The sequence below is a fragment of the Zingiber officinale genome, chromosome 1A, assembly GCF_018446385.1.
Source record: "Zingiber officinale cultivar Zhangliang chromosome 1A, Zo_v1.1, whole genome shotgun sequence".
In the NCBI taxonomy this organism is placed as follows: domain Eukaryota; kingdom Viridiplantae; phylum Streptophyta; class Magnoliopsida; order Zingiberales; family Zingiberaceae; genus Zingiber; species Zingiber officinale.
The window spans coordinates 188,572,023-188,587,333 of NC_055987.1; the positions used below are offsets into that span (position 1 = coordinate 188,572,023).

Sequence of the window (15,311 nt, forward strand, 5' to 3'; positions counted from 1 at the left end):
AAGAAGAAGATACAAAAATACAACTGAAATACACTCTTCTTCTTGCTTACTTGTTGATTGTTGTTGCCTCTTAAACCTTGGGGATGCACCTCCAAGAGCCTTCAAGAACTGGCGGAGAAGCTCAGAGAAGATCGTCGAAAAATCACTGTGGTCTCGTAGGAAAAGATCGCACACATCTGCGGAGAAAACGCTCCGCCAAGGCTTTAAACAGTGCTCCCAATCGGTCCAATCCATCCCCAATTGATTGTCACGTCAGCACCGCTCCATCGCAGCCGTCCATCACCTGCATCCTGCCCAACAGTCGAATCTCAATCGATCGACTGATCGATTGGGAACATCTGAATCGATCGGTAGATCGATTCAGAAGCTTTCTGTGTTCTCACGATCGCACGAGAACTCCCTTGCCCAATCGATCGACCGATCGATTGGCAGCTTCTGTGCTCGTGATTTCATATCCCAATCGATCGACCGATTGATTGGGGCTTCCCACAATCGCAGCACACTCCAATCAATCCACTGATCGATTGGACTCTGGTTCAATCGATCGCCCGATCGATTGACCAGCCTAGACTTGACTCAAACTCAAGTCCAAGTTCCCAAACCCAACTCCCGGTCAATCGTGACCTGTTGGGTCTCCATGCCTAGCAATTGGTCACACCGGACCAACCTCGAACTAGCCTTCTAGCCTCCTCTATCAGCCTTGCGTCTCTCGGATATCTCCTATCCTTCACGCCTTGCCTTCAGAAGCTTCCTTCGGCCTCATCCTAGTTGTCGGATTATACCACCACACTCGACCAACCTTGAACTAGCCTTCTAGCCTCCTCCATCAGCCTTGCGTCCCTCGGATATCTCCCATTCTTCACGTCTTGCCTTCAAGAGCTTCCTCGACCTCATCCTAGTTATCAAGTTCTCCTTGCCAAGTCACACTAGGACTTATGTTGCCAAGACCACATGCTTGGACTTACAACCTTTGCTAAGATTACACTTAGGCTTTCTAATTGCCTGGTTCCTCATCAGGACTTTCTCCTTTGCCAAGATCACACTTGGACTTACCTTGTCAAGATCACATGCTTGGACTTACAACCTGTGCCAAGATCACACTTGGACTTCCCAATTGCCTGGCTCCTCACCAGGACTTTCTCCCTTACCAAGATCACACTTGGACTTTCCAAATGTCTGGCTCCTCACCAGGACTTTCTCCTTTGCCTAACCTTCAGTTAGGACTTCCACCACTGCTTAAACTCCAGTTAGGACTTCACCACTGCCTAACCTCCAGTTAGGACTTCCAGACGCCTAACCTCCAGTTAAGACTTACAGACGCCTAACCTCCAGTTAGAACTTATCCAGTCAAGTCTCCTGTCATCCATGACCTACTTGACTTGTATTCTCATCGACCTGATCAATCCTTTTGACCATCTCCATAACCGGACGATTGCTTCAGCAATCTCCATATATTATCAAACATCAAAACTCAAATCCCGACTCAAGCTTGACTCAACTCAAGCTTAGTCAAACTGATCAAACTTGACCAAAGGAAATTGTCCCAACAACTATGACTTGTCCTGATATTGCGTATGCTATTCATGTGATTAGTCAATTTGTTGTTGCACTAACTACAGTGCATTAACCTATTGTTCTTCATATTCTCAGGTATGTTCGGGCACTCAATTTCAAAGTCTTTTATTTCTTTCTACTTCATCTCTAGAGATGCGTGCATACTATAATACTGATTGGCCTAGTGATCCTACGGATCACAAATCTACCATTGACTTCTGTGTTTTTCTTGGTGACTCCCTAATTTTTTGGAAGAGTAAAAAAATTATATGTTGTTTATAGATCTTCCAAAGAAGCTAAGTATTGTGTCATGACTTCAACTACTTGTGATATAATTTAGTTATGTCAATTACTTACAGATATGAATATCTATCATCATTAACCTACTCCATTATATTATGATAATCAGAATGTTATTCAAATTGTGCGTAATTCAATTTTTCATGAACGGACGAAATATATTGAAATTGATTGTCATATTACTCGTCATCATCTTTAGACTGACACTATCATAGATTGTTGATATGTTTACCAAGATATATTCTGTTTCACGCATTCGTTTTTTTTTAAGCTAAGGGAATGTAAATTATATATATATATATATATATATATATATAAAATTTTTATGACAATTTATTTTATTTTTCTATTTAGGATTTCTTAAGTTGATATATATATATATATAATTTTTATGACAATTTATTTTATTTTTCTATTTAGGATTTCTTAAGTTGACTATATAAGTGTTTATATTTTATATTTCTATTTTTTTATTTAATAATATAACTAACTTTTTCTTCTTCTTAATTGTTTTTAAGTTGTTCTAGCATTTTACTGCCGGGCGAAAAATTCACAGATAGAAAGAACGCCAGAGGTAGCTGAAGTGTTTTTATAATTGGAAAGAGATGTCTCAACTGTCATGTTATATAGGGGTTCTTCTAACGAAGAATCCTACAGGGCACTATGCTTTCAGGTTTCTTCATTGAATAATCTTTTCTGTATCTCAAAACAAGCCCAACAAACTCCAATATAAATTTTGATTCTTTAAATTCCAATTCTAAAACTATAAAGAAGAGCAGACAAAAGACTTCCTGGGAATCGCGGTAATTGATGACGAACTTCCTGGTTCCTTCTTGGAGAGCTACGCGGGCAATGACGCATTTCCTCCTCCCGTAATTCCCGATTATTCTCTGGGCGGCGAACCCGCCGGGAAGCCGAGACTTGACATACTTCTCAAGACTCACGCCCTCGACCTCCTCCTCGGATACGGAGGCACTCCCAGCGACGCCGCCGACCGTGGTCAAGGAAGACTGGAAGAGGCGGCGGCGACGATCGGGTTTTGCCGGCAAGTTGAGGCGGAGCGAGGACACCGTACCTGGGGGAAAGATAAGGCGGAGGCTTGGAGGATACGGAAAAGGAGAAAGACAGAGAGGATGAGAAGGGAATTTTCGGCTTCGGCTTCCCGCTCCCATCGCCGGAAGCGCCGCCCCTCTCCTCCGACACGGGAGGCGGCGAGGAACCGAAAAGAGTGATCTTTCTGTTCGCATTCTTGTTCTTAGTGTTGGTCTCCGAAAGTGCTTCCGACTCGAGGCTGACTCCAGAGGCTCTCGGCTTCCAGTCGACGATTTCTAGTTGCAGAACGGAGGGGAGAGGAATATTGAGGATTCCGACGAGGGAAGACATCCTGTGGGTTGGAGAAGAGGAGGTGAAAGAGAAAATTTTAAAACTATTTGCACCAAAATAAAATTTCGCAACTCCAATCAGAACCACGTGTACCGTCGAATGGACACGATCCGAATGCGACAGGCCATATAAACGGCGGAGATTACTCCGCATAAACATATTTATACTTAACGATGCATGCCTAATTTCCTTTCCCCTTCGGATTTGGAAATGGCAATTACCTAGCTAATGAAATAAAGCCCTATCTATTGCTTCCTCCGTCCATTTAATTGTAGGGAAGCCCAAGAAATCATGTCATGGTGGGGGCGATCGCTGGTGGATTCCATCCGCGCAGCCGCCGCCGTCGTCGACGACGACGACAATGAAGAAGAAGAGCAACCGATGGAAATTGCCGGCAGAGCTGAGCAATCGGACGTCGGATCCCAGTCGGGAGCTCAAGAAGTAGAGGAGGACGAGGAGCAGGATAATCGGGGCGTAAAGGAAGACTTTTCTGAGCTGACCAAGACCCTCACCCGCCAATTCTGGGGCGTCGCCTCTTTCCTCGCCCCCGCCCCCGCCTCTCTCGGGCCCGACGACGCCAGCGATCCGACTGCGGGCGGGCTGCGCGACGATGGCACCCCTGTTGTTGAGGCCTTGGATTCGCCGAGAATTGCCGGGATCCGCAACGATTTCGCTGAGATCAGTGGGAAGTTCCGGAGCGGGATCTCGTCCGTGCTGTCGCACACGAAGACCGTGTCCGAGATCTCTAAGATCGCTTCTTCCATCTTGCCGTTCGGATTAGAGGAAGAGCGGGAGGATGATGAGGATCTACTCGACGCGATTGGTATCAATGAGGAGGTATTGGCATTTGCGAGAAATGTTTCGATGCATCCTGAGACTTGGTTAGATTTTCCTTTGCCCCATGGCGAAGAAGATTCAAAAGGTACACTTTTTCCTCCGCCCTAGATTCAAGGCTATAGTTCTTTGTAATTCATTGCTCAGTTCATCATTTGATTTCTTATCTTCATAATGTCCTATGTAGATTTAATTGTGATCGATTTTTTTTGGTCTTAGAAATCAGTAAAAACGTCATTCCATTTCTTCTTATTTCTTTAACAAGTAATGTTGGCTTCACAGGTTCGCTCTTAATCATGCGCTTGTACCCAATTACTTATATGAAACTTCGTTTTCATATCCATTTATTCTTAGCTTTCCTTCTTCCTCATTAGGATATTCGTCTAAAACCATTTGTTCAGAGATTACAATATCTCAGATGTTGGATGGTGATCATGATTGCAAATAAGAAGTGTCTGACTTCTTTATTTTCTCTTGAAGGCTTTACTGTTGCTGGATCGGTTCCCTTTGCTAAGGTTTGTGCATAGAAGCATTAATGTCAATGCATATTGGAGCCATGATAATGTTAATCTAAACATACACACAAGAAGAAAGCAAGCATAAGGACAATGTCAAGTTAAAAAGACTAATAAAAAAATTATGTAACATGCAAGGAAAAAAGCAAGCACAAGAAAGCCAAAACTTGTGGTTGTTCGACTATCCAATTGGTTCTTCCTTGGATTTCAGAGTTTTAATTCTATCAGGCTTCAACTTTTCTATACTTATTCCTACTTGTAGGGAACTATAACCTAACTAAATAAATGAAAAAGACACGAGTCAGTCTCTTCCCTTAAGTATATCCTTGAAAAGCCAGTCTGTAGGTTAAGATCATTTCAGGATCTTAAGGGTTTGAATAAAGTTTCCCTATTCCCTCCTCTCTTTGCTCTCGTCTCGTTTGATGTCTGACTTAGACATGTGATTGTATTGCATCACTCCTCTTCATAATGGTCCTGACTCCCGAATGCTTGAAAACAACATCAGATGATCTGCCGAAGCTGAAGCTTTGATGGCTTCAAATTCTTGTGTTCTTTAAATTACTCAGCAAATTCTACAAGAATGTAAAATGGATATTGTTTTGGTTTAAAAAAGATTTAGGAGTGTTGACGAGACCTTTAAAAGGCCTAATTATGCCATTAGTATTTGGAAGAAAGTTCAATTATAAGGAAACAAAACTAATATTTGGGATTAGGAAGTCAAATCTAGAGAATAACTAGCCATTTTTATTGGCAGCTTTACATTTAGTGTATCCTTTGCTACTGGTCGAGCTACTGGTGCAAGATTTCATAGAGTTGCAATTGTTTTGGCTTATTTGAACCCATTTGAGGTCTAATTTAAGCACATTTTTGTAGCAAGATAATGTTTAAAATGTCTATAAGTGAAAGATTAAAGATTCAAAGCATAAAAGAGTAATTTAGGGTTTTGAGTTAACTTCATTGTCAACTGTGGATAAGTATAATTTCTATGTGCAAACCATTAAAGAGGTCACATGAACGTTACCAGCTTCTAAAGAGATAAAATACTACAGTTCTGAGTATTTTAAGAAGCCATATTCTGAGTTAAATATGGTAGCAAATTAGCAATTGAGCATGATTGACTTACATGTCTTGAGATTTCTGGTTTCATATTATCATTATTTTGTGTCATTATTGATGACCTAACTTTGATTCAGATTTTAACATTGGTGCCTTAAACATAATTTCTCTCACTAATCTTCAAGATTTATTGACATAAGAAAACTAAGGTTTTCATTTAACGCCAAGGAAATAAATTCATAGGCATTTGCCTTTTGTCCTTCTTTTGAAGGAACTAGTGCATATATTTTTCTTGCTTTTGCTCAATTATGACAATATTGTATCCATCTTAATGCTGTTAAAAAAAATACATGTTATTGATCACCAAGTCACCCTAAGTTTTTCCTCAAAGAGAAACTTTTTATGCGCTAGCTTGTCATCAGCATGTAAGAGCCTTACATATCATCATTTAGGATCTAACATGGGACTATTACAAATGAGCACTCTCAGACATAGATTCACATGTTACAACCACTAATTTATGTGAAAAGAATGATGACTATTTACGTGGCTAGCAAATTGTTATTGTGATCCATTACTCCTGAGCATTGCCTTCTTATTGAGCTTGGCTTCCTGTGATAACTTCAGAAATTTTCTTTTCTACTAGATTTTGAATTGTCTGATGCCCAGCTAGAGCATGCTGTCGCCATTGAACGTCTTGCACCTGAATTTTCTGATATGAGAAGTGAGATTTGCCCTCGTCAAATGAGTGAAGAGTCTTTCTGGAAGATTTATTTTGTACTTCTTCAATCCAGACTTAATAGCAAGGATGCTGAACTCCTCTCTACTCCTCAGGTAATCTTGTTACTTCTTTTTTGCCTGATTTTTGTTTTGCAATTCTCACTTTTATGGTTAGACTATGAATGCAAATAAATTGATTGGGATTAGAGTATATGTATGTGAGCTGCAAGCTTGTAATCCCATTTATTTGAATACAATATATTAAATCTACTTTCTAACTAAATGAGATTATATTTGGAAGAGTTAAATAGAGTTAAAATTGAATATGGAAATGTAATTTCAATAAAAGAAAAAAAGAGAGGAGATAATTAAGATGAACGCAGATTAAATTTCTCAGAATAAAAGTTTTACACATCTTCGATGTATTATTCAATTTGGAGATATCGATGCAGATATAGAGTAATTGATTGAAATGAGAGGAGATTCAGAAGTTTTTGTATGATCATCATGTACTTTTTAGGCTAAAATAAAAGTATAAAATTGCAATGGGACTCATATTTTACCTATCAAGTGTTGGGCAATTAGGAAACAACAATATAAACATTTAATGTAGCATATATATGTTACTGAAAAGGATCAAATCTAAAGAAAAAAAAAATGATTTGGGAGCAATGAGTTGTAGCTTCTGTTGATGATAAATTGAGCGAGAATAAACTTAGATGATATAAGCATGTTCAAAGATTATTTTTATATTCTATAGTTGCACAAGCAAAATCAATTAGAATTGAAGGTTTAGGAGCAAAAGGACACCAAAGAAAATTTCTGTTAACAGAACTAAATGTGATTTAGAAGATTTGATTATTACTAACAATAAAAACTTGCAAAGAGTTACCATGGTGATGTTTAGATCATGTTCTTGATTACTTATTAATTTGATTTGATATAATGTCATTGAATATGCTTTCATGTTACATGTAGATTTCTTTATACAAACCCTTATTTTTGCTATATTGTTAAAATCGAAGCTATGATTGATCTCATCTAGGATTCTGATTTTAACAATTTTTTTTGTATCCTCATCTTGAATGTCTCTCTACCTATTGATCTGTATCTTTGGAAGTTATTATCCTTGAAGTACTTTAAGCTTCCACTCATATGTTGTTCAATAGTAGCTTGAACATATGCCAGCCAATTGAAGCCTTTTAGGTATAAAATATCCAAAGGAGATGCCAGCAAACGCTTTAGCTAATGGCATCTCCTCATTCTATGTTATTGCTTACTTTCTTTTCTGCTTGTCCTAGTATATTTCCATTTATATTTTGCTGCACTTGTTTTTGGGCTTGCTTATCGCTTAGCCATTGGCAACGCAACAGAGTCTGAAGTGAATGGATTCCTTGAGATGTGAATACATAAATAACAAGTACCGACTGCTTTGAAACAACAACAATACATGTGTGTTAAATGCAGGATTTGTTACTTCATTTGGTATGCTTAATTATGCTCATCATCTTTTCACTTCCCAGATTGTGGAAGCCAGAGCTGCACTTTTACAGGAACTTCCTAGCCAGAGAAAACCAGGATCTGAAAGGTTGGGAGGAGAAGCATCTTTTAACAAAGATGATGGTGCAGCAATTCCTCTCAAAGAAAATGTCACAGCACCAACAAGCACTGCTAGTGTAACCATACCACCCAATACAGTTTCATATGATGAATCAGTTTCTGAGTCTATCAAAGATATTGAAGCTGAAAAACATTCCACCAAATCGATATCCTCTGATTCGACTGAAGAGGTTGAGACTGAAAAGCATCCCGTCCTAATTGAAGCCTCTGGCTCTATGGAAGATGCTGAAACTGAGAAGCATCCTGTCCCAGCAACTGAGGTGAAAATTATTGATAAATCAGTCACTGAAGAAGAGCCAGCAAATGGAACTAAGATTAAAGATATAACAACTGAAACATCAAAAAGCTCTGTTCAGACAAATGAAGAAGACGGCGACGGATGGTTAGAGGATGACATCGGTGAAGCAAACACCACAAGGGGTGCCACTGTTCCTTTGGGACAGGAAGAGGATGTCTCTTTTAGTGATCTGGAAGTGGACGACGATGATGATCAGGGCCCAACTATAAGCTCCAAAACCATTCCAGTTGATTCACAAGCAAAAGTTTCTAGAGCTTCAGCTACAGGTGACCAGTCCACTGGTTCGGAGATGAAAGAATCCAATGATTGGCTTGATCTTGAAGACTTTGATGTGGAATGATGAGCTGACCTTTGTTGCCCCCCGTGCCTTTCATGCATCAATTCTTCTTCTAAACACAAGATCTATCTCTCATCCACACTAAAGTATGTTCGTGGTATTCCAGTGTAATGTACATATGGATATGGTGCTGCTATATTTGCCGCACGCTGTGTCGTTGTGGAACTCACATTTCTCAAGTTTGTTGTGGACTCGCGGTATAACTTGTCTTGTTTGACTTTTTCAAACGAGTCTTATTTAAAAAACATTGTAGTAACCCAGGAAGATCCATGTCATGCTTCAGGTAGTGTTTTGAGAAAGACCGGTTTAGGTCCTTCCTGACAGTGAGGGGCATGTCAACATTCGCCCTACCTTTAAGAGTTTATTTTTTAAAAAAATCAATTCTGATAAAAAAAAATGTATGTAAAAGTGGAACAACAAGCTTTAGTGTTATTTAAGAGTAACTTTATTCGATCCCATTAGCTGGACCAGGTCTATAATTCTATTTGTAGAGTCGTACAGTTTTTTTTTAAAAAAAAAAATCCTTTCGAAAATAAGAGAAGAAATACAAAGTAAACAGAAGGAATTAGTAGCGGGTTTTTTTTAGTTGGGAGGCATCATAACTGAGTCTTGAAATTTTTTGGGAACCATAATTAGAAGTCTAACCACTGCATCTTAGCCAGGGGCGAATTTAGTAGCAAACAGTTAAAGGCGGTCTCTTTGCACGAAATCATGATGACTCGCCTTCTTTTAAAACATGCATGCCTCCTTCCTTTCTTAGCTTTCTTTGATTATGCTCGTGCATTGTGCTTTTACAATTGTCTGCTAACCGCTCTCTCTCATGCCTTCCTGCTCTTTCCTGAGCTCCGGCTGCGTCTCCTTCCTCGGCCTCTGCGGCTGCTCGGGAGCCAAGTCCCCAACGAGGCGGCGGCCGGCGCCGGCCCGCCGCGGACTTGACCGAGCGGCGTCGTGGGTCGGCAACATCCTCACCGCCGCCTTCTTCGCCTCGATGGAGCGCTGCTCGTGCATCAACATCGCCACAGAGGGCGACGACGACGTGCCACTTATGCAGCTCGACGACGGCAACGTCGACGTGGCGGAGGAAGGTGATCGGGGAGGGTTGCGGAGGAGGAAGAAAGGGAGAGGAGTTGAGGGATGCTGAGACGGATGGTTGTATGATCTTAGTATGCGTTTTGATTTTGTTCATGTTGTTTGTTTGTATTCATGCCATTAATTCCCCAAAATTCAGTTATGAGTTTCCTTCACATTATTAATTTTTTCTCTCATTTTTTTTTTTAAAAAAATAAAACTATTGCCAAACAATCGATTCAACTCATATTAGTTTCTGCATTTTTCTTTCTTCATTCAATATAAAACTCTGATTTTCTCAAACCAGAGACTTAAACCATCTAACTGTTCTCCACAAATTAAAGTTCCAATAGAAAGCAATTAATTGCAACACACAAGAACATTCGATCCGTTAATCTTATTCCAACCACACCAACGTCACAAACCACGATTCAATCATCGATAGATGATCGATAAATACCACGAGAATGAAAGAAGAGCACAAGAAAGAAACACAATTCCATCCGTTCACTGAATTTAGCTAGCGGAAGGCCGATCAGAGTTCGGCCGCTCTTTGCCGCCGTGACCTTCGGCGGCGGCGCCGCCACCGGAAGGCTGAGGGCTCAGCTTGACGCCGGGCCAGTCCCGACACATGCAGTGCTCCCCCTCCCTGATCCGCTGGTAGATGGAGGCGGCGTGACGGCCGCAGCCTTCCCACCCGCTCTTCCCGCACTGGGCGCACTTCACCTCGTAGCACATCCCGATCGCTATGGCCGGCGATGGGCGAGAAGCCACGAGGTATTTATAGCGATCCTTCGGACCAGTGCAATTCCAAAATCACGAATTAATAACGTACAAGGAACGTTATCCTCGTCGTCGTATGCTTCCCAAGGCGGATTTAGAGAAGCGGTAGCATATGTTTGAACGATTGCGAGGCTGGCCAAAGAATATCATTAATTAACCCATCTGCAGCTTTGATTTTTACATGTTTTTCTTATACCTGTTATTTAAATATTACAATCCGGTTAATCCTATGCTAAACGGTCCGACCTCACATTCTAGTGTGTCATCCCAACTTCACTAGTAACACTATAAAAAATTTATCATTTAGCGACAGGAAATTTTCATCGCTATTCTGTCACTATCGTCAAATAGCGACGGCATCTGTATTGTAGCTTAGCTACCCGTCGCTGACATTTCTGACGATGGATATTAAATATCCGCAGCAATGTATAATTTACTTTCTATCGTAATTAATCGAAGTGGAATGAAATTTCCGCTCAACAATTAGCGATAGAAAGTCAATTTTCCGTCGCTAATAGTGACGGAAAAGTAAACTTCTGTTGCTAATAACCGAAGCGGACTGGAATTTCTGCTCGACTAGTGACAAAAAGTTAATTATCCGTCTCTCATAGCAACAAAAAGTCACTTATCCGTCACTAATAGCAACAAAAATTTTAATTTTTCTCACTAATCTTCCCAACGAATTAACAGTACCTCCTCATTTTTTCTATTTTCCTTATTTACATTCAAATATAAGCTACTACAATTATCACAAGATAGTTTTCCCAATAAACTCATAACACATTACAATAAAACTCACAACAATATTATAACAAAACAAACTTACAATAATATTACAACATAACAATTCATATGAACAAAAATGAACATAGATAGACATATAATATTAAATCCAAGCACAGGTCCAAATCTAATAAATATAAATTCATATTATATCAAAAAAGTTACTGAAACAAAATCATCCAATACACTACATCCTAATTTAAATCAAGAATAAAATTAGATTGAATCCCGCATAAAATATCATTTGATAAGTTGTGAATACAATAATGAAAATGTGATATTAAACTACAAAAGACATAATTAATTATCATAAACTGATAAATAAAAGTCAAAAGACATTCTTTAAAAATACATACCTTTCAAGTTATGGATGTCTGAATATGACGATAGAAATATACAACACATAAGAAATTATAATATAATTAGAGATACATATAATTTTTTTAAAAAAAAGTAATATCAATATTTTTAACTGAAATATTGAGAAAAATTAAAAGTTAAGATAAAGGATACCATAACTCAAATGATTTACTCATCAGGGGAATGGTCGGAATCTTCTATCTCCTGGGACTCCAAACGATGTAGGTGCGACATCTGTGAATCCAGAGAGAACGCTACTGCAAACACTTGCATATGGCAAACTATCTCCTCAGCTCGAGCATGTCGCTTACGCATCTCCCCTACCTCTATGCCCCTCCCAACCATCGTCTTCTCTAATGACAATAGTCGAGTCCGCAAATCCTAATTTTCCTCCTGCAATATGCTTGTACCTCATTAGATGAGGAGGAACTAGGACGACCCCTAATCCTTGGAGCCCTCATTCGCCCATAGACAACTTTAGTCTAAGAGCCAAGCCCATAGAGGGAGACATTCTTCCTTCCACCGACGATATCTTAATAAATGTCATTAACCTCATCGATGGAAAGAGGTTGTGAAACGTCTCCCTATGCACCAAGCTGAGGTGCTTGTGCGACTCTAGTGGGCATTGCATCCTGTGTCAAAATAATGATTTTATTAACCTCCACATAGTCTATAAATATATTCATGAAAGTTCATATTCTTACGTTAATTGTTGAGGAACACCGATCGATAAATGACTCATCCTTCTTCTTATGAGTCTTGCTAAATATCTCCCAACAAGTAGGAGGACTTTGTAATTATTAAATAGTCTGCATATAGAGAATGCAAGTACATTAAAACAAATAAAAAAACATATGTAAGAAATTTTTATACAACTTAATTTTAAACTTATCAAGTCAGAGGTATGCTCCATGATAAACGAAATCCAACAATATGCTTTGTGGATTCGGTGCTCAGCCTAGTATGCTCTAAATTGTGGTTGCCTCGAGCAATCATTGAATTGGATTGCCAATGTTGGGCAGCCGAAATGGCTCTCCAAGCTTGCCAAACTATATCAGGTACCTTAGATGACCTAGTGTCCCTCTACCTCCACGTATATAACATGTCCCTGTATAGTTTAAAGCAGTAATTGTTCTTTTTTTTAAAAAAAAATCGACCTCGTGGCTCTGATATCGTCATGAAAACGACATCAAAAGAATTTAAAGTTCTGAACCTCCTCTAACTACACTAATGCAGTATAGAAATGACTTAGGTCGTCTCCCTATGAAAGAAACGATAGGATGGTAATCTAGGATTGTATGTTATTCTTATTTTTGAAGTTTTTAATATGGAAATGGGGGTTTTGGATTTTGATTCTAAATCTAACAAATGAAAAGCAAAGCAAGTAGGAAACTAATCTAGTACTGGAATGAAATCTAACTAAGTGCGAATAATTAATCCACAACGCATTGTATTCAATCAAAACTAGGACTTAACTAAATTAAAAGAACAAGACAAAATAAGAATTAAACAAACTAAAATGTATCAAATTAAACCTAACTATTGGTTGAAGCAATTCATCGAACACTTTGTAGGCATGAATTAAGTTGAACTAAATACGTGCAAAGTAAATATGGAAGATCAAATTTGCTACAAGCATTCAACAAGAAGCATCAACACAAGCAAATTGACAAAATTAATAAACATTAACATGAATAAAGCAAAGCTAATCCAACCATAATTCACCCATCAACTCTCAATTACCAAATACTACCCTTCGCCGTCACACGAAAGACCCGGCTCGGGAACCCCCAAAATTGGTGGACAGTAGCTCACTATCGATTGCTGCACACTTCATCAACGAGGGAGATACGAATCCTTCAACGAAGAACCCCCTCCACTGGAAGTTAACTGAAAATGAAGATGACTGCCTATATCCGTCAATTGGTGCTCTGCTGGAACTCATTGAGAACTTCCCTACCCTTGCAACCCGCTGGAAGTAGAGAAGTCCTAGGAGCTTGCTGATAAACTGAAGATAATCGGATTGCCACCGAAGAGACGGAGATGGATTGTTGCCGCTCACCTCCTTGCTTTGTCGCCTGAACCCCAAACGGTGGAACTGCTATAAGGAAGCTGGACGGTGGAGATCACATCGGAGAACCCCTCCAACGAGGTGGATGATCGTTGCTCATTGTCGTCACTTGCAGCTTCCGCCTGTGTTGTCGTTGTCGTCTCCTTGGAATCAAGAAGAGAAGGTGGAAAGGGTTGGCCGGCCGACATCAGTAAAGGTAAGGAAAGAGTGGCCGCCGGCCGGTGGCGAGGAAAGGAAGAAGAAGGTTGGCGGTGTTGTGGCGTCGCGAGCCCTAAAACGCGAGGAGAAGAGCCACTGTTCTGTTCCCCGTGTAACGCCCCGCCTTCTACTGACTGAGTTGTAAGGCCGGGAGTTACATTGTCTAACTGTTGTGTGCGGAAAACTGAACTAATTAAAATCTCACTCTGCTAATGACTATTAAAATCTGTAACTTATTTTCAAAATACCTTTTCATTGTTGTACATATACTAAAGAATGAAATCTAAACTCTCCATATGGTCAAGGAACTGAAATCAGAGGTTTCCAGCCGAAATCAGGCTTCCCCAATCGATTGAGGTCGAGGCTCAATCGATTGAAACATGTCAATCGATCCACGGATCGATTCAACGTGCTTCTGTGAACGGAAGAACCATCTGAATCGATTGGCTGATCGATCCAGTCTGACCGATCGATCAGTTGATCGATTCAGCAGCTCTCTGTACACGCAGGTCGCGAGTCAATCGATCGGCTGATCGATTTAGCAACCTTCTGTTCGCGGGGTGTTAATCCCGATCGATCGGCTGATCAATTGAGGACTCCTCAATCGATCAGCTGATCGATTCAGTAACGTTCTGTACGCGGGGATTTCTTCCAATCGATCGGCTGATCGATTCCTCAATCGATCGGCTGATCGATTGAGTTTCTGATTTTGCAGAAATTCCACCCGAACTCATACAGAACTTTCAGAAAACCACTAAAAGCATAAACATTACTACTAGGCATGACATTACTCACATTTTACTATCTATTATCAAGACAATGAGGAGCCTAAGCATGGCGTAGTGTATACCTTCACAATTCATGATACTTAAACACCCTAAAAGTGCAGAAAAGTAACAAAAAATAGAAATACTAAGTCTTTAGATGGGCTACTCCCCAAGAGTCTTTATTCCAAGTTCCTTCTCACACACATCTTGACGCATTGCCCTCCAGCCTCCGCTAATCCATTTTCCCTTTACCTTTATCTGCAGTATAAGGAAAAGGAAACTATAAGCTTGGGAGCTTAGTAAGAACCATCTACCTCACAAAACATGCATTCGATGAAATCATGCTTTTAAAAGATGTTATGCTGATATACATGATGAGAATCATACTAAAATACTAAAACATGGCATATTGACATATAAGTCATGGCAATCAACTACTAAACATAAACTATTTGTTGTATCAACAAGAAAACTAAACTGATACATAAGTTAAGCTAAAATTAATGTTAGGTAAATGCTGAAACTGTACTGTATTCACATAACTAATTTGTGAAGTTTTGAAAACTATTTTCATAATAGATAAAAATAATAATCATGCTGCTGATGGGCCCGACAACTGTACTTGTTATGCGCGCATCCCTAACTAAACCCGAGGTAGCTAGTC

General features: G+C 39.7%; 1 protein-coding gene across 1 annotated transcript; it reads left to right on the top strand.

Annotated features, from left to right (window-relative positions):
• The first annotated feature begins 3,510 nt into the window (after window positions 1-3,510).
• On the top strand, window positions 3,511-8,974 carry LOC122038768. Its single transcript, XM_042598698.1, has 3 exons — window positions 3,511-4,159; window positions 6,289-6,476; window positions 7,886-8,974. The coding sequence occupies exons 1-3, from the start codon at window positions 3,529-3,531 to the stop codon at window positions 8,618-8,620; spliced, it is 1,554 nt and encodes a 517-aa protein (XP_042454632.1). The 5' UTR covers window positions 3,511-3,528; the 3' UTR covers window positions 8,621-8,974.
• Window positions 8,975-15,311: the final 6,337 nt, after the last annotated feature.

Bases quoted from the DNA above. Each gene is read 5' to 3' on its own strand.
- LOC122038768 (XM_042598698.1), top strand. From the start codon at position 3,529: ATGTCATGGTGGGGGCGATCGCTGGTGGATTCCATCCGCGCAGCCGCC. The intron at 4,160-6,288 runs GTACACTTTTTC...CTTTTCTACTAG, and splicing joins TGGCGAAGAAGATTCAAAAG to ATTTTGAATTGTCTGATGCC. The intron at 6,477-7,885 runs GTAATCTTGTTA...TTCACTTCCCAG, and splicing joins AACTCCTCTCTACTCCTCAG to ATTGTGGAAGCCAGAGCTGC.